This window comes from Suricata suricatta, chromosome 14 (genome assembly GCF_006229205.1).
Source record: "Suricata suricatta isolate VVHF042 chromosome 14, meerkat_22Aug2017_6uvM2_HiC, whole genome shotgun sequence".
Classification (NCBI taxonomy): Eukaryota; Metazoa; Chordata; class Mammalia; order Carnivora; family Herpestidae; genus Suricata; species Suricata suricatta.
In genome coordinates this window covers 74,489,479-74,513,544 of record NC_043713.1, presented here as the reverse complement: position 1 = coordinate 74,513,544, position 24,066 = coordinate 74,489,479, and the positions used below count along the sequence as shown (strand labels likewise).

The 24,066-nt window shown below is 43.5% G+C and overlaps 1 protein-coding gene across 1 annotated transcript in view; it reads left to right on the top strand.

Moving 5' to 3' along the window:
• The window catches only part of TMEM233 (transmembrane protein 233), a 33,849-nt gene extending 9,783 nt beyond the window's left edge, over positions 1-24,066 (top strand). The window contains exons 2-3 of the mRNA XM_029922305.1: positions 15,308-15,444; positions 23,793-24,066. Coding sequence (XP_029778165.1) covers positions 15,308-15,444; positions 23,793-23,799 — 144 coding nt within the window. The 3' untranslated portion in view covers positions 23,800-24,066. The remainder of the gene's footprint in view (positions 1-15,307; positions 15,445-23,792) is intronic.

Genomic DNA, 24,066 nt, shown 5'->3' with positions numbered 1-24,066 from the left:
TGGACATATCTGAAAACCTCCAGTTATGCTGGAGTTAGGTTCATATCTCAAACCTCCAAGTTCAAGAATTAAGCCAGATTTTCCAGAGCCACGCTTCTTGGACCACTGGTTCTACCGAGTTTCAACAAGTTTTACCACAAAAGGGTTGGGGAGGGGATTATGAAATTGGGAGGCCAAATGCTGAGTTAAGCAAAAGTAAACTGTTTCCTTTCCTTTGGGGCTTTTCTGAACATCTGGCCAACACTGTGCCTTGTGGCCCTTTAGTGGAATAGTATAACAGAGGACATTCACTAAGCATGCTGCCCGGGACCCTCTGGTCCTAAGGCTAATACACCACAAGGCACACTTTGGGAAATACTGTTCTTAATGATACAGGTTCTCACTCTTAATGGACTGAGCCATTGTTGATATGGAGGTGTTCCATCCCCAACTTCTTGTCTTGTAGACTCCCCTCTCCTCACTCTCTTCCAACAGAGGAGTTTTCAGGGTGTCTCCTTAGCCAAACTTTTGCCGGTGCTCTTCCTCCCTCATTCTCTTTTCTCCTATAGGTTAAATTCATAAATTCATCTTTGTTTCCTTTACTCTTTATGTGTCCTCTTCCCCCAAACTGAAGGGGACCTTCTGTATTTAACTCTCTCTTCTGATAATTTCATTTGTTCTTTGTTCCTGATAATTTTGGTAGTGTGGTATCACTATTATCATCATCATCATCGTATTTGTCTATATGTCTTTACTTCTCAAAGCATTTTTATATTTACTTCTCAAAGCATTTTCATATGGACACAACTTCACTTTTTCCCCACAAAATCCCAGCAAGGTATGCAAGAAAGCTGTTTGCCCCCACTTATCCATGAGGTAACACTAAGTAATATGTGAAATTGCTGAATCACTATATTGTACACCTGAAATTAATACCACACTGTTTATTAGTTATACTGAAATTTTTTTAAAAAAGGAAAGAAAGATGACACCAGTGGACAAAATCAAACATGACAGTCCTTGCCCCATGGAGTTTATAGTCTAGCCCCTTGAAGGATTATAGTCAGGTGGCTATGCCTCGCCCTCTGATAGGAACACAGCTTTGATGTTTTGAAAGCTTTCCCTTTTAATAGACTTGCCCCATCAATAAAAGAAGCATCGTATAATACTCTCAATCAAGCCTGGCAGAATTCCTCTCTAGCTTTTTGGTTTTAATGATAGATGGGCAAAAGGACAATTCTCACTCGTCCTTGAAGATATTTATGGAGAGAAATAGCCCAGAAGCACAAGAAGGAGACAGACATGCATGAATGAATGAAGGGTGATGACAAGGGAATGTGTCTTGTGATCTACAAGCCCCATCTCTGAATTTCCAGCACTACCTTTAGCCACAGAAACATAGGAGCAGGCAAAATCTAAATGAGAAATCCAAGAGTCATCTGAAAACTCGGGCATTATTGCTAAAGTACTAACATCCATCAAGCCGTTTTGATGGAGCCTGCTAACGAGGAGTTGGGGATCCAAAGACAATGCTGATCTATATAAAATGAGTTCTTACACCTGAACAAAAGTATCTGAGACTATGTTCAGGCATTGATGTAAGCCTATATAGGTATGTGAGTCTCTGTGTGTGTGTGTGTGTGTGTGTGTGTGTGTGTGTGTGTAAGAGACAGAGAAACAGAGACAGGTAGAGAGAGATATATACACAAAGAGAGAGAGAGACAGAGAAAGAGAGGTAACTTCACTTCCCACTGGCCAAATATGCACTAGAGACAGAGGGATGGTGAAGATGAGGATGGCCTTGAAAGAGAAAAGATGTGTCTTGAAGAAAAGGGAACACATTCTAAAATTGGGCCTTCAGTATTGGCAACTCAATAGATCAAACAATAACAATTTCAAGGGCCATACTGTTTTCCTGAGCAAAGCCCTTTTTTGTTCTGTCCCTCAACCACATAGAGGTCATCTGATGCTCCTGAGGGAAGTTCTTCATGCTTTTGAAATACATGTGGCTCATAGTGTCTTTCTTCCCTTGAGCCACACTATCTCCTAGGTATCTACCAACAGAAGAAAATGGAGACTGGGCAGAATACCTCCAATACTTCAACATCCCATGAGCCCAAAAAAGTCCCTTCCACATTTGTGCTTTTTACAAAGTCCAGAGCCCATTTTAAACACAAAGGAATATAGAAGAGGTGGGGGCACTGCAAATAGATATCTGTATGACCAAAGACAGAGAAAGCCTGGGTCATTAGCCTTTTCTTCCATTTATGGTGTCCCTGGCCCCTACCACTATGGTAGGAAGCTGGATGGGTGGCCCTGAGCTTCAAAGAGGAAAGCTGGGAAAAGAAATTCAGATGAAGGAAGAGAGATTTAGGCCAACACAAAGAACTGTCACTTGAACACTTCCCTTCAGAGAAGACACCACAGCACTTGGGAACCCTCTGGCCACTTTTTCAAGAGTAGGAAGCAAGTACAATTTTTGAACACTTACTATGCGCCAGACATTATGATGACCCAGTAGATAAATGTCAGCTTTATACAGCTGAACTTTGGGGCATCTGTGAGCTGGCTAGTTCTCAGTGACCAGAAGCAGCCTACATGTTGGGTCAGTAAATTAGCCTCTCTTCTTCCCCCAAGAGTTCTGAACTTGTTAGGAAACAAGACACAAGAAACAAATAGATGATCTGTTTGCAGAGTGTGCTTTCAGGTCCACAGCCAAAGCGATCCACTGTGCCCCCCAAATTGGGCTGCCCTACCCAAGACTCCCTGGGCAGCACAGGACAAGCACAGCCTTCCCTACTTGTTGACTGAGAGAGCCAAGGTCTTGGCTTTCTAAGAACTTGTCTTAGTGGGGGAAGACAGACCATACACAGGTTAACACATAAACAAGATCATTTCACAGAGTGGCAAGTGCTGTAAAGAGAATAAACTGAAGTATGAGAAAGAAGGACTAGTGGGAGTAGGTGGTGGAGAAGAGATTCTGTTTGAGAAAGGCTGAAGGATGAAAACAAGCTAGTCATGGGAAGATCTGGACAGAACCAGGAAGTGCAAAGGCCCCATGGGCAGAAAAAGCATAGTGTGTTCTGGGACATATGCTATGATATCTCTGTCATCCACTTAAAATGGACCTAATGCCCCCAGGAAGGAACTCAGAATAGCTCACCAAATAGCCAGGGCTTCTGTTATCCGGTGGGGTGTCACACAAGAGCTCTCCACAGATCATTACTTTGCCCAGACTTCAAGCCAACCTGCTCCCACATTTAGGACCAATTCTTGGTTTACTTTTAATTCAATTCATTCCAAACTAGAATAATCACTCGGAACAAATTTGGTCACTGAAGGAGCAAGATCTATTTTTGTCTGGGTCCCAGTTTCCCTAGGCATTAACGGCCTGTGAGTGCAAATACAGCTGTCATTAATGAACAAGAGCCCAGGCTTCATTGGTTCTTGGCCCTCCCTGCTAAGTCCACCCCCCACAAAATTCCTCCGTTTCCAGGAGGTGCTTTTCACATTTTCACACACAACAGCATGTGCTGTTAACTCCTGCAGGGCCCGGCTGCTGCTTTCAGAGGACACCGGGGTAACAGCCATGTACCCCCAGGCTGCTTCTAAGCCCTGACATCATCTCTTGCCTGACATCACCAATTTCTCTGGCCTCCACCATTTGGTCCACTAGAGCCCTCAATATACAAAAGCCCTGTCACCAGGCCTTGTTTCTTTAAAAAAAAAAAAAAGTATACAATTCAAGTGATTTTTATTCTACTCACGAGACTGTGTAATCATCACCACTATTTAAATCCAATAAATTTTCATCAGCCTCCAAAGAAATCCCATACCCATAGGCAATCACCTGTCATACATCTTTCTCTGAACCCCTGGCAACCCGTAATCTACTTTCCACATCTATGGATTTACCTTTTCTAGACATTTCGTATAAATGGAATCATACGGGGGCACCCGGGTGGCTCAGTCGGCTAAGCATCCAACTCTTGATTTCGGCTCAGGTCATGATCTCACGGTTCGTGAGTTCAAGCCCACATCAGGCTCTGGGCTGACAGTGCGGAGCCTGCTTGGGATCCTCTCAGCCCTCCTCTTTGCCCCTCTCTCTGCCCCTCCCCTGCATATGCACCTGTGCACTTTCTCTTTCAAAATAAATAAATACCTTTTTTTTAATAATAAAAATAAATGGAATCATACATTATATGATCTTTCAGGTCTGTCTCCTTTCACTTAGTGTAATGTTTTCAAGGTTCATCCATGTTTTAGCCTGGGGCAGTGTTTCTTTTTAAAGCTAGGTAAGTATCCCATTGTATGATAAGACCATATTTTGTTTTTCCATTCACTTTTGGGTTAATTCCATTTTTCTGGCTCTCAGAAATAACACTCTCTGAAAGTTCATGGACAAGTTTTTGTGTATGCACGTTTTCACTTCTCTTGGGTGAGAAGTATACACTTACTAGTGGAAGCGCGGAGTCCTACAGTGACTATGTCAACTCTGAGAAGCTGTCAGACTGTTTCCAAAGCAGTGGTGCCATTTTATGTTTTCATGCAGGAGGGTTCCAGTGTCTCCACATCCTCAATAAAACTCGTCATTGTCTGTCTTTGCATTCTGGTCACCCTCCTGGGTATCTCGTGGTTTAGATGGGCAGCACCCTAATGACTAATGGTATTGTGTATCTTCTCATGTGCTTTATGGCCATCTGTATATCTCGTTTGGAGAAATGTCTCTTCAGATCCTTTGTTCTGAATTAAATGTCTCTTCAGATCCTTTGTCCACGTCCTTTGCCCAATTTTGTTTTTATTTGTTTTAATTGTTGTTTGTTTATTATTGTTGAGTTGTAAGAGCTCTTTATATATTCTGGATACAAGTCTCCTATCTGATACATAATCTGCAATGCTGTCTCCTCTGTAGTGGATTGTCTGACCTTGTTTTTTTCACTTGACTTGTGACCTTTGTTGGAGGGTCTATGTGTTGCAAAGTTTTCAAAGAAACAACTTTTTAAAATTTTTTTGCTCATAGCCCCCCCATCTCCTTTAGCCCCCAAGAAGAACTGGCAATGGATTCAAAGCCAGACACTTGTGGTTCAGGCTCTATACTCAACTCCTAGGTTCAAATCCCAGCCCCACTCCTTCATCTAACTCCTCTGAGCCTCCACTTTCCCACCTATACAATGGGAATGTTGATACAGTTCTCTCAGTATTGTTTTCAAGATTAAATGAGGTAGTGCTGGCCCCCGTGCACTCAGTATCTCAATTAAGCCTCACAACCAACCTGTGCTGTAGACATTATTATCCCCATTTTACAAATGAGGAAACCCGACTCAGAGCCCTTCCTACAAGGTCTTATTTTCCTTCCAGTTGAGCTACTACCATATTAAAGATCCAAATATCTATTGTAAATAGTCTGTAATAAAATGAGGCATCGCACAATTCACATACCCATATGTAAGTATTAGGACAGTGGGGTCCATTTAAGTGAAAAACTGTCAGTGACTCTGGCTTGTGAAGTGAAAGTAGCTGAAATTCCTTCATAAGCCCCCGACCTCGAGCCAAAAGTTCCTTATTCCAGTCACTCGGGCAGCAAACCCGTGTCTGCTGTTCTAAGGCAGAAGGCCACCCTTCAGAACTCTGACACAGAAGCTGGATGACTCAGTTTACCCTCTGTTCTGCACCAAAATGACTGGTTGCCTCCGTCCGCAAGTTAAGCTCCTTCTCCGTGTTTGGTTGCATTGCTTGTGTCACTTGTTTGCTTTTTTGTCAACCTAACCTCAGTGGAGAGGGTTAAGGAAGCACTGAGGGTTAGGCCCTCCATCAGGCACTGGGAAGAATAATGAGTAAAAGCAGCCCCCCACCCCCACCCCGTGGAGCTCTCGGTCAGATGTGGAGTCAAACACTCCAGGAGTCAATTAGCAACAGAGTGAAATCACTGAGTCGCTTAGAGGATGCTGTGACGGAAGCAGACGAGGGCTGAGTCAGCGTGTAGGTCAGGGGACCTAGGGAAGCAGAGCCACCTGACCTGAGAAGACCGCCCCCAGGAAGTAGATATGAAAGCTGAGACCGGAAGAATGAGCAGCACTGGCTGCGGAGACATCCAGGGAGGAGGGCTCCCGGCAGAGGAAATGACCAGCACAGAGATCAGGGGGCCGGAAAAAAAGGAAGGCGGGGAGCAAGGAGGAAGGTTCCAAATGGGGCCGGAGAGGCAGGCAGAGGTCAGACCCTGAAGGGCTTGGAAGGCCATGATTCAGGATGTGCCCTGTTTCAGGACAACGGGGAGCCAAGACCGGTTTCCAGCCAACGCCACTCAGGGCCCCCATCCCATCCCCCCATACAGGTGACTTACGCTCCCTTCTCTCACAGCATTATCAGACATCAAGAGGTTTCCAGAAAAGCTACTTCCCACTGTGGTGTCACTGGCTGCTAAGGCCTCCCTGCTTACCTGTCCCAGGGAACAGAGATGTGCCTTCTACGCCTTACCAAGGGGGGAGATGACTCTTGGTTTTTACTGAGGTCTTTTTTCTTAACAGTAGGCATAATCCTAAGAGAGAACAGTTGGGCGAGGGGAATATAAAGCACCCTAAATAAAGGTAGAGCATACTAAATAAAGTATATTTAATAGCTCGTTTGTTTTCATCTTCGTCAATCAGCATATGGCATCATCATAATAATATCAATGTAATAGCTACTGCTTACTGGCTGACACGCTATTTCTCAAGCACTGCTCAAAGCCCTTCACATGTATTAACTCATTTAATCCATAATGACCAGGAAACCAAAATATAAACAAACAACTGACAATGTCTTCCATTGTTATTGTTTTGTGTTTAGGGGCTAATTTTGTTCAAGGGTGAATGTGGGATTTCTGAGCACGTTTGGTCATAGATGAGAACAAAAAAAATGAACAAATCTTTGACAGGGAGATCAGTAGCACACATTAGAGACATATTTGTCCTATTTTCTTTTTTATATCAGGGACCAAGTTTTTATTAAATTAGAATCAAGTCAGATACCTGAAGCTGAGTTATTTTCTTTTTTTTTAAGTTATTTTTTTTAATTTTTGAACATTTTTTCTTTTCTTTTTTCTCTGTCAAGATTCTCTCTCTTTTTTTTTTAATTTACTTTTGAGAGACAGAGAGAGACAGTGCGAGCAGGGGAGGGTCAGAGAGAGAGAAAGATACAGAATCTGAAGTAGGCTCCAGGCTCTGAGCTAGCTGTCAGCACAGAGCCTGAGGTGGGGCTCGAACCCATGAACCACGAGATCATGACCTGAGCCGAAGTCAGACACTTAACCTACTGAGCCACCCAGGCGCCCCTGAAGCTGGGTTATAGAGCTCATGGGTTCTTATGGACATAATGGCATAGTAATTATAAGAGCTTTGTCAGTTAACTTATGGTCATTTGCTTAAATTTGTAGCCTCCTTAGAAAGTTGTCTTTGGATGCGGAAACATTATCTGCTTCCTTGACTCTGAGTCTTGGTTTTCTCACCTGTAAAATGAGGGGATTCAATTTTTCACCCCCATGAGTGTCGTTGTTAAGATTCGATTATGTGGTGGCATAAATGGTCAGTTCAGGGCCTGATGCAAAGTAGGTTCCTTGTGAATATTAACTATTATATTACTATAATTCTTTATTATTGTAACTAACATCACCCCTGGCTTACCTTCAGCCACTTCTTATTTCTCTGCTTCCCCCTCCCTCCTTCACACTTACATTTCAGTCACACTGGGTTTTCTTGAGTACCTTCAACAAGAAAATTATTCCCTACCCCTGGACCTTTGCACATGTTGTTTTCCCTGCCAGCCTCCTTCTTCCCCTACCCTCTTTCTGCAGGCCTGACCCCGTCTCAAATCTTCACATGTCAGTGTACCTGCTCCCACCTCAGCAAGAGCTCCCTCCCTACACCCCATCTTTCTTGCCTCAATAAGATTCTGTAATCATCTCATTTATTAGCCTGTTTAGTTGCTTCCATTCTTCACCAGAATGTGAGCTCCATGAGGGTGGGGAGCACCGTCTGGCATACAGTTAGTGCTCAACAAATAGCTTTTGAATGGAAGGATGGTTGTCCATCTATGACAGTGGTTCTCAACTCTTCCTAGAATAACCTGGGAAGTTTACAAAAAAGTCAGCTGGAGTCTCAGCACCAGAGATCTTGATCCAATTGCTCTGGGAGGGGGCCTGGGCATAGGAATTTGTCAAGTCTCTTCAGGTAAATCTAAGGTCAACTGGGAGCTGGGAGCTGGGAACCACCAGCCCAGGAGAATTTAAAAAGCATGACTTTGAAGAGTTGCACCTCAGGCCGCACCCAGCAGCCACCCCATAGGGCACGCCGTCTCATCCGGTATCGTGTGGAATGTCGCCGAGATCTGCTCTAAGAGCAGAGGGAAAGGACAAAGTGCTTTCCATAGCATCTGGCTCAGGACAGTTGAGCAGCTTCACCATTTGACTGAGGTCACAAATGTCTAAAACATTGGACCCCCTGGTGTTCAACTCCAGTTAGCAAAATTGACGGAGTTTTACGGTGTCTCTCCTTCTTGCAAACATGGAGGCCAGGAGATGCCCAAACCTTCTGACAGGCAGCCAGGAGCCCTGGCTGTGTGTCCTCATGACACAGTCTTGCTGGTCCCTGCTACTGTTTTTTTTGAAGTTGGGCCTAGAAACAGTCACCCTCGATTCTGGCTCCTGACCAACTTTCCTTCTGTGGGTATTTGAGTATCAGGTGTCCATCCAGGGAATGGATGCATAAATTAGCTTGAAATAACTTGATCCAGTGACCATGACCTCATTAGTATTTACTTGCCCACCTTTCTATCAAAGTGTGACCTTTGCTGGTTTGAGGTTGCTGACTGAGACGTGGAGGCTTTCCTTAGGTTATTTTTTAATGTTTATTTTTGAGAGAGAGTGTGAGCAAGGGAGGGGCAGAGAGAGAGGGAGACACAGAATCTGAAGCAGACTCCAGGCTCTGAGCTGTCAGCACAGAGCCTGACGCGGGGCTCAAACCCACGAACCATGAGATCATGACCTGAGCCGAAGTCAGACGCTTAATCGTTTGGCCAGCCTAAGCCCAATCTCAGAGAAAAGAGAAAAGGCACTGCTGGGGATTCTCGAGTGCCTTATAAAATGTGCGAGGGGGCCTCATTTGCTCTACATCCTGAGGATGTTTCATTTGCCTAGAGAGGAAAATAAAAACTGGAAGAAAACTACACATCCTTCTTTTCAACATAATTTTCATGGTGAAGAGAGATGGCACCTTATCACCCAGCACCTTAAGTTAAGAGTGGGTGGTTTAGGGCATTATGAGGTCTACAGAAAGGAACTCGGGGCAACAACCCAGCACCATGAATACAAGTTCGAAGACAGAAGACACAGACACAGGGGAAGGCTGTAACATGAGAGAATTTCTTTGCGTGTGGACACACCAATCCACATAAAACAAAATTGCATAGAACTATACACATAGCAAAAAAAAAAAAAAAAAAAAAAAAAAAAAAAAAAAAACCAACAACAGAAGAAACCCCAAACAAAGAAAAGACATCTGCTTAATAGTATCATGTCAATGTCAGTTTTCTGGTTTTAACAAAGTACTATGGTCATGTAAGATATCATCATTAAGAGAAGCTTGGTGAAGTGTTTATGAAAACTCTTGGTTCTATCTATAATTTGCAACTTCCTGCGAGTCTCAATCTACATAAAAATTGAAGTTATAATTTGGGGGAAAATGGACTAGGAGAAACTAGGAGAAAATTTTTGCAATATATGTAACATATTAAGGTATATTATCTGCTGTGCTATTAAGTACAGTTGCCATTAGCCACATGTAACTATAAAGTATTTGAAATATGGGTACCAAAGCTTTTAATGATATTATTTTGGACACGTTGGGTAAAATCAAATTTATATTATTAATTTTACCTATTTATTTTTACTTTTTTAATGTGGCTACTATAAAATTTTTAATTACACATGTGGCTCCCATTCTGCTTATATTGCATAGTGGTGTTCTATAATATATAAAAAGTTCTCACAAAGCAATAAGAAAAAGACAAACCAATAGAACACTGGACAATGGATATAAGTACAAAATTCATCAAGAAGAAATACAGGTGGCCAATAAACATTCATCCATATAACAAATATTTATTGATCTCCTATTTTTCAAGCATTGTATTGGTCACCAGAGAAGGTTTTTGAAACCTTTTTTTTAAAGTTTATTTATTTTGAGAGAGAGAGAGAGAAGCAGAAAGAGAATCCAAGCAGGCTCTATACCCTCAGTACAGAGCCTGAGGCAGGGCTTGAACTCAGAAACCATGAGATCACAACCTGAGCTGAAGTCAAGAGTTGGGCGCTTAACTGACTGAGCCACCCAGGTGCCCCAGCACAGAGAGTTTTAAGTACACTGTTCTTAGAAAGTTTCTCTAAGAAGGTGATATTTGAGCTGAGCAGAGGTCTGAAGGACATAAAGATAGCTCTACCTCACCATTAAACCAAAGAAATGTTATCTTGAGATTCTTTTTCACCTATCAGAGTGGTTAAAAATTTTTTGATAATAAACAGTGTTGGCAAGGATGTAGGGAACAGGGCCCTTAAATACTGTTAGTGGCAGTGTCATTTGTCTAGACTTTTTGCAGGACAATTTGACTCTCTCCAAGTGTAACCACATCCACCTTTTGATTCAGCAGTTCCTTCCTAGAAATCCATCCTACGGAGAGGCTCAAACAAACGTGTGCAAAACTCTATGAATAACGATGTCTACTGAAGCATATTAAGTAATTGCAACAACCTTTAAGTAGCTGAAATGTCTATAGGGGAGGTGCTACCATGTAATTGACAAAGCCATTAAAAAGAATGAGACAACGATGCTGACAATTTTTCTGTAAGTTTGAAGCTACTTGAAAACAAAAAGTTACCTAAAAACAACAACAAAAAGTGCCAGGACAGATTAGGATATTTTCCCCCAAGGGTGCAAGGATAATGCAACAGTAAGAAATCTATCAATATAACGCACTATTTTAAATCATACCTGGAGAAAGAAAACAAGAGCTTGGAAAGTGCATATCCTATATTAGTGGAAAAATGAAAGTTGCAGAATAGGATAGTATAATACTATTCATGTTTTTGGAATAAAGAGAAAACAAACAAACTCTAAGTGTGTGTGTGTGTGTGTGTGTGTGTGTGTGCGCACGCATGGGCACACACACTTTTAAGTACATTATTAAAGTTAATTTCACCAATTTATTTTTATTTTTTTAATGTGACACTTGTAGCTCCCATTATATTCCTATTGCACAATGTGGATCTACAATATATAAAAAGTTCCCACAAATCAATAAGAAAAAGACAAACTAATGGAAAACTGGACTAATGATAGAAATATAAAATTCATCAAGAAGAACTACATTTGACCAACAAACATTCACACATACACACTTTACCAAACTAGCTATGTGACTCTGGACAAATCCCTTTAACTTCTCTGTGCCTCAATTTTCCCATCAGTAATATAAAAAAAATAAAGCATCTACCTCATAGCCCTGTTATGAGGACAAATGAGACAACCCTAGGAAAAGTATTTAACACAGTGCCTGGTACATATAAATGCTCAATCAGTGTTACCTGTTATCATTATTATTTTGTCAAAGAATGACTCAGAGGCCAAAACATTTAGAAAGGAAAAAATTCTCTTGGAAAATAATGCAAGGGAGTCCACCTTCACAAGGACCAGCTAGCCACATAAAAAGCACAACACAAGGATTTAAAGAAAACAAGTGCAAAATTGCTAAAGTGACCAAGTTATACAGTAATCTGTTCATGATTAAAAATAAACAAATAAACAAAGCAAAATAGTATCTTTCTCAAGAAATTACAATATCCACAAAGGAAGTGACCTCCATTTGGACACCAACATCACAGAAGATGGAGATGAAGTTTTCTTTGCCAAGATTTATGGGAAATATTCAAGATTTTAATACTGGAGGAATGTGGGCTCAACAGACTGTCCCTGTATTCTTGGTTTATCTCAGGGTACAAATTGCTATTTCTTTATCTTGACTGATAGACACAATGTATTTAGTCATAATGGAAGCAAGAGAAAGTGTCAGCTTTCCTTTCATATTATTCGTGGGCGTGGGGGGGGAGGCAGAATCTAGAAGCAAATGCACCGCCTGCAAACAATGGCTATCCCTGGGAAATAGGATGAGAAGAAAGTACTATTTACTGACTGTTTCTGTAGCATTCAAATGCTTTACATGTTCACAAATTACATTTGTAATCTGTAAAAGAACTAATAAGATCATATAAATGTTAAATGTCTAAGCCATCCTGTTTCTTTCCAGTTCTTCCACAACAGATGGGATAGTTTGCTTTCTAAGCTTTTCAGAAAAAGACTTTAGACCATTCATTTTCTCTACAACCCACCTCCAGGACTTCAGTCTGTAGCATCTACCAGGAGGCCCTTAGTGTGCAATTCCAAGCTGGGAGAGGCAACGAAGGACAGCCAGTGAATGGGGGAGGGAGGAATTCATTCCTTCTGGCTTCACTGTTAGATCTCCACCTTGAATCCTGAGACTCCCGACCAGTGAGGTCCCTCAGAGTGAAATCTGGGCATTCTAAAGCTCCCACACTCATCTCTCCATATCCTAGCCAGCAGATATGCCCAGAGACAGCCCCTTCTTCAAGGACCTGAGGAGGAAACGGATTCATAAGAGCACTCATGGCGGGGGCTGGTGGGGGCTGGTGGGGGCAGGGGGAGGAGAATCCACAGCTGATACTGAAAGAAACTTTCATCTGTCTTTCAAGCCAACATGGCCTCATTCCTAGACGACTCAGCATCTCCCTTACGAGCCCCGGCCAGGTGGTGGTTTGCAGAGAGGAGGGTCACACACAAGATGCCAGAGTGGCGGCAGGGATGGAAGTTCAGCAAGACTCCCTCATGCCTTGCACGCAAATCCCCCTCAGCCGGGTCACCGGCCCAGCTCTGCTGACCTGCAGCAAACAACTCAAGTGGCTCAGGAAGGCTCCATCTCACCTGTGTCGTGGGCAACGCACAGAGAGAGACGTACCCCTCAGCAGGCTTGCTGTTCTTCGCCCTGGAGAACATGAAACTGGCTTTTTCATCCCAACAGCCAGGAGTTGAGGAGTCTTCCTATATTTTTCCTCTAATTGCATCAGCACAAGTGCATTGCCATAACTAATTACATCTCAGAACTGGGTTTTCCAAGGCAACACAATAGGATAATGATCACTTTAGGAGCATGTTGAATGTGCATAATTTTACAATGGATTGAGAAAAAACATAAAAATTTAAAAAGAAATGAACTGGACTGTGAGCTCAGAATTTGGAGGTCTGAGATTCTACACATTGACTTTGACCGTGAAGACTATAAAACAAAGTTCCTGGGGTGCCTGGGTGGCTCAGCCAGTTATACGTCCAACTCTTGATTTTGGCTCAGGTCATGACCCCATGGCTCGTGGGTTCAAGCCCCACATTGGGCTCTGTGCTGACAGCTTGGAGCCTGGAGCCTGCTTTGGATTCTGTGTCTCCCTCTCTCTCTCAAAAACAAATAAACATTAAATAATATTAACAATAAAATAAAACAAACAAAAATCACTAGCCAGGTGTTTCCAATAAATACTCAGTGCTGAGCACTCCAGAATTCAGGACTCTGAATTCCAGTGCTCATGCTGCTGAAAGGCCTGGGTATCATTGCAGGTTCTGGCCTTCCCTTTCACACCAGAGTCCTGTGAGCAAAGCCCCCTTCACTGTTGAGGTCCCCAGCTTGTTGCTAAGGCGTTCAGAATCCAAGAATTAATGGAAGGTTCTAGAAGCGGGAAGCTCAGTGTTCTACTGTTTCCCTGGCTTGTAATTGTCTACATGTGCTTAATCCCCCTTAAAAGTCCAGGAAGAGGAGCAATCTCTTACCGAAGTGCTGTGACTTCAGGATCAAGAACAGAGGTTCCTACTGAAATCTACACCTCACCACAGTGAGCAACCTCTGTCTGTATCTAATGTTACCAACTTCCAGTCTTCTTTGAGCCGCAGCAGAACTTTTGAGGGGACCCTCAGCAGCAAGAGTCATGAGGAGGAGGGCTTATTAGAGGACCGTTCGGCTGCTCTGGCCATCAGCTCAGCAGCAAACTTTCTCTGAGCACCTCCACTTTGCCCTCCAACAAACTCACATTCTGTAGGGAAATGGATAGATTTCTCTCACCCGCTCAGCCAGTACCTATTTCTTGAGCTCCTACCATGGACCAGACGCTGCTCAAAGTACTAGCAACAGAGGCGATATTTAAAATATTCAACAAGTAGGCAAACATTCAACAAAATACTCCATCAGAAAGGATGTTCTGTGGGGCCAACTGGTAACCCTGAAGTTGCTGAGTCACGGGGAAGTGTGCAGGGACTCAGAGGTGGGGGGGCGAGGATGGCTGGGGGCCTGGTGGAGAGGGGTAGCTGCTATTTACCAGCCAGCCAGAAGTCATTCGGTATTTTGCCAGCTGGGAAAGCCATATGAGTAGGTACCAGCTGAATGACACCTTGGCTTGGGGGTAGAGGTGAACAGTTCAGCCAAGGTTCCCTGCCCTTGTGGATTGAACTTGTAGTGCAGGAGAGGCAAACTTTTTCTGTAATGGACTGAACAGTAAGTGTGGTCTCTGATCCAGCTACCCAACTCTGCCGTAGCATAAAAGCAGTCACAGACCATAGTAAACAAATGAGTGTGGCTGGGTTCCCAACAAATTTCATTTACAAAAACAGCAGACGGGGGCACATGGGTGGCTCAGTTGGTTTAAGCAATCGACTGTGTCTCAGGTCAAGATCTCAAAGTTCGTGGGTTCGAGCCCCGCATCAGGCTCTGACAGCTCAGAGCCTGGAGCCTGTCTTGGGATTCTGTGTCTCCCTCTCTCTCTGCCCCTCCCCTACTCACACACACTCTCTCTCTCTCTCTCTCTCTCTCTCAAAAATAAACATTTAAAAAACAACAGTAGGCTGGGCTTGGCCCAAACCTCATTCTGCTGGACGAGACATGCCTATCTGTTCATTATACAAATATTTATCAAGCATCTTCTGCATGACAAAATATGACACTGGGCACTAGTACACTCTGCTGAACAACAGATAGTGGTCCCTGGCCACAGAGCACTTACACTCTAATGGGAGAGGCCCAATCAATCATTTTAATGTGTAAATACTAAGATGAAAGTAATCAGCAAGGGAAAGTCAGTCAGCCCAGGGAGGGCTTCTTGGAGGAGGTGATGATCAGATCAGCCTGAGAAGTGCACGCGTGTCTTTCCTTGTGGGTTGCCTGTCATCACCAGCTCTTCCCTTGTGTCCCCCAGTCTCTGAACAGCTACAACGATGGAGACATCGAAGGATCCAAGCGGCTCGGGAGGAATGCCAAGTGGGTGGCCATCGCCTCCATCATTATTGGCCTTCTGATCATCGGTATTTCTTGTGCAGTTCACTTCACAAGGAAGTAAGTAGGCTCTTTGAATCTCTCCCGATATAAAATGCCTTCTCCTGAAACCCGTTGGAACCTGTTAGGACAGGGTAGGTTATATTCCAGTAGCAAATGATGCCAAAGAAAAAGAGTTTTCATTTTCACTTCACTGGTGTTATACTCGCCATGTATGTAGCTCTGTGGAGCACCTCTGCCCTTCCCCGTCACTCAGTGTCCAGGCTATCCAAAACTGCACCATCTTCCAGCTGCTCTGTCTAGAACAGGGGTCAACAAACTTTTCCTATAAGGGCCAGACAGTAAATACTGTATGTCTCTATCACCATCTCAGTCATGACCACTTAATTCTGCCATTGCAGCATGAAAGCAGCCATATGCAATATGCAAATGAATAAGCATGGATGTGTTCAATAAAACTTTATTTACAAAAGTTGGCATCTGGCCCATGAGCCATAGTTTTCCCATCTCTGAGAGAGGAGAGAATCCCACATGGACTTTCACAGGCTCAGTCCCTTCCTCTGCCTTACCATCTGATCTGCTGGATGATTTCATGATTTTGACTCAACTACCCAATCTGCTCTTACTGTAAGAGCAGAAGGCCTCCACATATTTTTGGTGTGTCATGTCACAAAGAGTTGGATGCTGCTGTTGTTTCTCTCTGGATTTGGACAAGTTTATCCTGATTTCTCTGATCAGCAGAGATGGGCTTGATGACAGTTTCCATCAGAGCCTTGATAGGACACAAGGTCGTGTGATGGATGACCAAGACCCAGAAGTGACAAGCCCCGACCCATCTTTGCCTCGCTGTGTAACTCTTGGCAAGGCGGATAAGGACTCTGAGAAACCTTTTAGCTTTTCTCACAGAACAGGGGGTTAGCCCTGCACCATGTCCCTCGAGCTGAGAAGGTCAGCCTCTGTGACTTGGTTTCAGGAAAGGCTCACCCGGTGTGAGGGAGGACGCAGACACCCGTCAGCCTGCCAGACTGGCCAACCCAACCTTGGCAGCTAAGAGGGTAGTGCATGTCACAGTAGGTCAACTTCCTATCAGACGAGCCAGACCCAGGAACCATCAGGGCAGCTGAATGGAAGGGAAGATATGTAAACGTAAAGTGTCACAGAGGGGAAAAGAAATAGACGGGTTTGACCAAAGAGAGGAGAAGGGGACACTAAAATATCAAATGAAGTTTCCTGCCTGCAAGATGGAAAACGGATGGTGTTGGTCTATGAAGAAGATGGGTAGAGAAGGGATGTGGACACACCCAACTTTATCCTCTAAGGCAAGCAGAATGTGCTTGTGTGTGAGCACGGAGCTGTGGAGTGCAGGGCTCATGGTGCAGGTCTGGCACCAGACTTCCTGGGTGCAGCTTCCCCCTCTGCCACTTACCTACTATGAGACTGTCAGCCAAGTGCATAACCTCAGTTTCTTCTTCTGTAAAATGGGGATCATAGTAGTACCCATTTAAGAAAGCTATTGTGGAGGTTAATTAGATGATCCATGGCATGTGTATAACATGGTGTTTGTTCCTTAGTTGATGCACAAAAAATGCAAACCATTTGGGCCCCTTGGGTGGCTCGGTTGGCTAAGCGTCCGTCTCTTGGTTTTGGTTCAGGTCACGATCTCACAGTATGTGAGATGGAGCCCCAGTCAGGCTCTGTACTAACAGTGGAGAACCTGCTTGGGATTCTCTTCTCTTTCTCTCTGCCCCTCTCTTTCTATTGTTCTCTCTTTCTCTCTCAAAATAAGTAAATAAACTTAAATATATACATAAATGCAGACCATTTACTAATCCTATTATTACTGGTGTTATCAACATGGCTGGGAGAGGACCTCAGAATTTAAGAGGCCACCAAATAAAGCTCATGGCTTTGCACTCATGAGCTAATTTCAAAGGACAGTGTTCCAGGGGAAAAAGGCCAAGTCTTGGCCTAACTCCTGGGAACTTGTGAAAATACACGCTGCCCAGATAAGTACTGACCTGGGTTATAATAATAGCAGGTGACGCTGACACGGAACTTACCATAGGCCAGCTGCTGTCTAAGCTCTTACTTGAACTAATCCCCAGTGAACCCTCACAGCACCTCATGAAGTAGGCATTATCATCCCCACTTTGCAGATAAGAAAACTGAGACTCAGAGAAGAGAAATAAATTAACCTGATGTCTCACAGCTAGTTAGACATAAAGGCAGGGTTTAACCTGAGATAATCTGGCTCTGACAGCTGCTCTTTTTTCTTTTAAAATATTTGTTTATTTTTGAGAGAGAGAGAGAGAGAGAGAGGGAGCGTGAACAGGGGAGGGGCAGAGAGAGAGAGAGGGAAACAGAGTATCCAAAGCAGGCTCTGCACTGTCAGCACAGAGCCTGGTGTGGGACTCAAACTCATGAACTGTGAGATCATGACCCAAGCCGAGGTCAGATCATGACCCAAGCCAAGGTCAGACACTTAACGGACTGAGCCACCCACCTGAAAACCGTTCTTAGCCACAGTGCCACACAGCCTCTATGCCAACAGCTAGAATACTCAGTAGCACTCGCTTTGTGGCTAGCTCCAGGACTGACTTCTATGGGGGTGGTATGCTGAGGTTTCAACCTAACAACAAAAACAACAAACAAACAAAACACCTGTGATGAGACAGGGCCAAGGGTAACAAAATCAAAACACTGCAGGTGGTAAGCAAGGAACATGCATGAATGTTCACAGCTACGGAAGCAAGTGGTGGGGACTGTGGTGCTTGAGGACATGGTCCGGCTGATTGTTCCCACTTAGAATGCAGACCACAGGGCCTCATTTGTCAAAAGACTTTGGAAAGCTACGTTTTCATTTCAAATCTCCTGGTTTTTAGATGTTGACAACCAATTCACAGTAAGTTAACACATGGTGAGGGCCAAAAACAAAACAAAACCAAAAAAAACGTAAAAAACCACATCTCCAGCCTGGACATCATCTGCTTTGCAGTCTCTGGTGGACGATCTGGCTTTCAAAGTTCAGTTTGCCCATTAGACACCATCCAAGCAGGTTTACAAAGGATGCAGAAGTCTTCATATGTGGGGACTTTCTTCATTCTTAATATAAGTATTTCTATTTGGAGCTGAAACATCGTGTATATGCTTGTGATTGAAACTTTGTTAGCAGTGGTTCCTAAGAAACAGTGTTTCACTGTGGTTGGAGCCTGGACTTTACTAGGATACAAATCCTACTTCTACGCACAGACCGCCCTGGCAAGTTACTAAACTCTCTCAGCCTCAATTTTTCTATCTATAAAATGAGGCTAGAATTACTTCCCCATCAGTATGGTCAGGTTCCTTTCAATACCTTTCCCTCCATGTTATCAGAGAAAATAAAATGTTTTCCAGAGTTAGAATCCCAGGAAGAAAGTCAAATGTAAGGCTTTGTCGTTTGTGTGTGTGTGTGTGTGTGTGTGTGTGTGTGTGTGTGTGTGTAGGAGAGAAACTAGCCCTTAGAGAATGAAATCAATTCTGCCTTCCATTAAGACCAATAACGGGCCAATTTCTCAGTAATCCTTTGAAATAAAATTTTCCAGCCCTGGAAGGAATTGAATGGCAACATGGAATTACTAAGGCAGAGGGTCCTCACTTTGAGTTGCATGTGAGTTACCTGAGAAGGTTTAAAAGAAGTTGACATTGGAGCTCCATCTCAAAAGGTTCCAAGTCGCTAAGTCAGAAGGGAAGCCCACGAATCTGCATTTTCCAGCTCTCCATTCACACCTTGGGGTTGGTCAGCTCAACCCTGTTTGCCAAACATCCTCCCTCTCAAACCCAAAAGGAAGGATGTGCTAACAGAAGTTGGCCTTTAACAGAGTGGCCAGTTTTCATTTACATCAGCAAACTCATCACCCTAAACGTGTTGCATCTCGCTCATTGCCAAGGAGGTGAGTCAAGTTATGGCCAAGGAGAGTTCCCACGGGAAGGCTCTTTTGTAATAATCCTCAAAGCAGCAAGGACATGCGCTGAGGGCTTCTGGGGAAGTCTAACTTTAGAGAAGCCCGGGCCTGGACATGAGACAAAAAGCCTTGAATAGGTGACTTTTCTGATTTTCATTCCAAAAACTGTCTGAAATCGACGATTGTCTTTTAAAAGCTATGAAGTCCTGCCTTTAAAAAAAAAATTACTCTTTATCCTTAACAACACTGTAACTAATCCCAAAGTCCTTGCCTTTTAAAAAATTACTGTGTGTCCTTGTCAAGAGAGCTGTAATCAATCTCTTCTCTCCCAGATGATGGAAATCCCAGGTGGATAAACTGGAGTCATAAGAGTCTTTACCCAAACTCAGAGAAAGGTCTCTTTCATCCTAATTTCATAGGATATCCATATAAGCCATCTGGCGGTGAACGAGAGATTTGGGACATCAAATCCACAAAAACTGGGAATCACTGACACTAAAATATTCAACAGTTTGGGACAGAATGTGGCGCTCTCAGAAGAGAAGTATTCTGGCGCAAACAGAATCAGAAATTTGCAGGCTCAAAGTCAGAAAATTCCCTGCTCTCCAGCTGCTAGGGAAAGTGGAGAAATGAATTGCACAGAGCTGAAACATTTAAATATGGCCGCAGTCTATTTATCAATTGAATCGTTCAAGTCCCTAGCTTAAATCAACCTGTCTGCAGGCTTTTACTTCCTGCTGGTGCCTTGAGGATTCAAGCAAAGTGAGACGATGCCAATCGTGTTTCTCAAAGTCTTGGAGCCACTTAGGACAAAGCCAGCTGGATGTTTGTAAAAATGCAGATTCATGGCCTTTAATCAAGAAAGACCCCAAGTGGCCCTGAAAGATGCATTATCACAAACAATCCCCCCAACATAGTTCCAAGTATTCCAAAGTTGCAGAAACACTGTTCTAGGGCTTTGCGTTTAATGGAGAACATTCTTGCTTGTGTGAATATATGCCACAAAACAAGATTTTTTTTAATATCTGTAAGAAACCTGGTAGAAGCTTCCGCTTCTGCTGCTTCCTCCCTACTCCCTAGAAACTTTACACACCTCCCAAGTTTGTTCTTCCCTCTCTCCTCATGATCAGAGTCATGGTCACATATCTGATGTCCTGAAGAATCCAGTGGAATTTCCTAGCAGCAAAAACAGTCGACTGTGACAAAGCTTGGGTATAAAGCACAAGTGTCGTCTACCAGAAATATGGCAAGCAATAGGGAGTTGTCATCTTACTCAGGGGTGAGGTTCTAATGTCAGGACATCAGGTGAGCTTTGCGTATAATCAAAATTCATCTTGGGAGCATCCATGGGGTGGGGGGGTGCCCTATTAGAGATTCACACCCCGTATCCCGGTCAGCCCAGTAGAGACAGGGTCCCACCAGTGCTGGAAGAGATGCCATTCCTTGGGCTGAGCGCCTAAAATAGCTGGCTGTTTAGGGATCATGGTATATGTTCAACACTGGAACCATGTTCCAAAGTCACACAGAAGGAAAGAGTCATATACCCATCCATCCTCACAAGCATTGTACAGGGCGATGGCCAGAATCTCCAGCTCCATTTAAAGAGCTGCTTTCTTCTTTTTGAGAAACGTGAATGGTTCATTCACCGTACACACACGTTCATTCTCACGTACATGCAACTCCACTGAGTTTATGTCTCTGGATGGCCGTGTGGGCATCTAAATAGCCAGGCACACCCCTACCATGTATTAAAAATGCTTGTCATTCTTAGCAGTAAAAGCCTTCATGCTCCAAAGTTTTCATTAAGGAAGAATTTGGCCTCCTAATTGGATTAAGGATCCCATGACTGTCTTCCATTAGCAGACACAAAGTTAGCAAATATTAAACCATTATGTGCTAGTAAAGTTTATGGCTTATAAATAAACTGGAATGAGTCCTTTCCTGGCCTCAAAATATCCTTCAACTGCATTAGGATTGGAAGTAAGTATATGTGCCAAGGTAGGAAAGAAGCAAAACGTTGGCTTTTTGCAAAAACGTAAAAGCAAATTCACCTTCTTTTCTATATTACTGGTTGGAGTAAAACTTCCTGGGGATTGTTTTGCACAGATGTGTCTGCAGAGAATCTTTGTGAAAAATGGGGAACATTACCTATTCCCAGAAAATCAGAAGGGCCTTTCTTTGTTGGTTCACATAAGCTAAAAAGTCAAGACAAATCACACCTAAGCCATCATCAACAATGGAAAGATTTTGGCTTTGAAAAGGATATAAACTTGTGGATTTTGACAAAGAAATCAGAATAGCCATTAAAAAGAGGTCAACCTCACGAGTAACCAGAGCAATACAAATTAAAGCAACAGCAAAATACTGGGGTTGGGGGGGCATGTTGTCTGTCAGATTGAAACAATTAAAAAGATGGATAATATCAGGATTGGCGAGAGTATGAAGAATTGGATACAACCCTATTGGTGGAGGAGCAACCTGGGACAGTCTTTGGAAGGTCAGTTTGAATCCATCTATTAAACTCAGCATGTGGCCACCCACTCAGCAATTCTACTTCTGAGCATCCTCCCTAGATACAGGTGTACAAACAGGCATGTGAAACAGTGGCTCTCTTCCCTGGTTACACATCAGAGTCTGGGGAGGCTTAAAAACTAACAAATGCCCAGGGTCAACCCTGGATCATTTAAATTAGAATCTTCGGTGATAAGACCAAGAATTCTCAGGTTTTAGGGCTCTCCAGAAGACTCTGCTGCAGCCAGGGTTTAGAGGCAAGGATGTGCAGTGATGTTCACCACAGCTCTGTTTGCAGGAGGGGAAACCATGAAACAACCTAAATGTCCATGGGTAGGAAAAGGACTAAATATGCAGTGGTTTATTCACAGGATGGAATACCACACCGCAGTTTAAATACGGATCATCCATCTCCCATGTTACGCCTCTATAAGGCCCCACATGACCTTGCTGCTGCCTCTCTCTGTTCATCTCCCAGCACGCTGCCCCTCACCCCTCCATTTCAGCTATACTGAATTCCCCTCTCTTCTTTGAGCAGCACAAGTATGCTCCTGCCACAGGGCTTTTGTCCTTGCTGGTCCCTCTACCCAGAATTTTCTTTCTCCTGATATCCACGTGGCTTCTTCCCACCTCTCCTTGAGACGCTGTTGGCAGAGAGTTGGCAGAGAGGCTGCCCCTGACCACTTCTCTAAAATAGCACCCAAAGCCCCACCCTTATTCCCTCGGTCCTCTTATTCCAACTTTACTTTTCTTCCTAGTCCTTACCACTCCTTATGAAAATATCTATATAATATATAATTTAAAATAATTTATATTGATATAAAACTATACATTTTATATATTAATATGCATATAATCATGTATTTTTATAGTCTATTTCCTCCTACTAAGATGAAGATTCCAAGAACAGACTTTTTTTTATTTTAGAGAGAGAGCACAGGCAGACAAGAAGGGCAGAAGGATAGGGAGAGAGAATCCTAAGCAGGCTCCACACTCAGGGCAGAGACCGATGTACGGGCCCGATCCCACGACCCTGGGATCATGACCTGAGCTGAAATCAAGAGTTAAGACACTCACCATACTGAGCCACACAGGTGCCCCCAAAACATTTTCATTTCTGTCATTGCCCATAATAATAGAGCATAACATTTTATGGTGCTTCCTTTGAAGCTAAACTGTTGGGGTTTGAGTCCAGGTTAGCCTCTAAGTAGCTGTGTGCTCTTGGGTGTGTCTTTTAACCGGTCTGTGCCTCAGTTTTCTCATCTGTAAAGTGGGGATAAAACAGCACCTAGCTCACAGGAGTGGTAAGATTCAATTGTGTAAAGCCAATGCCTGACACACAGTACTCACTACGTTAACTGTTGGGCCCTGTCCTCACCAGCACCTAGAGCAGCACCTGGCATGTAAATATTTATTGAGTTAGTTAATGAATGAATATATATATGTGTGTGTGTATCTGTGTGTGTAATATATATCTTTTATCACATATATAATACATACCTTTCATATATAGATATATCATTATCCCATGTATATACACACACACAAGATGAAGTTCTAAGTGCATACTTACAGATGTAAATGTAGAGAAAATCACTCCAAGGATGCCCGTAAAATGTTCACTGCTAACCCTTGAGGAGAATGAGGTTCAGAAATGCTCATGAAGCAGTTTGCTGCATCTGTATCGTTTGTGGGTTGTTGTTGTTGTGTGTGTGTGTGTGTGTGTGTGTGTGTGTGTGTTTGCACGTGCCAAGTGTAAAATCAAATAGTGTTCCAAATACCACATTTCTCCAAAGGAAGCCAGTGCTTAGACTCAAAAGTATGCAGATGTGCTGGTCCACGTCTGCGCTTGTTTAATCAAGGGTGACCCCTACGAAGAACGGGAGCCCTAGGGTCCAGAAGGCTCAGGCCTGCCATCTCCCTCGCTCTTTCTCACCATCTGTTTGTGCCCCACAGCGCCTGAGCGGCCAGCAGTCAGCCGCGAGCATGGAGGACGGACCTCATCCGCACACACCCCACAGGAGTTTCTGAGGAATGGACCCTTGACTTCAGACTGTGAGATCTTTTCCTCCAGGACTCTCCAGAGGCAGGTCCCTGGCAAATGAACTTGTAAATGAAAAAGAAAAAGAAAGAAAGAAAGGGGGAAACAAAGTCCAAAATTAAGGAAAACCAAGCAGCACAGACAGATCAGCCATCATTTAAAAAAAAAAAAGGAAAAGAAAAACTCAAG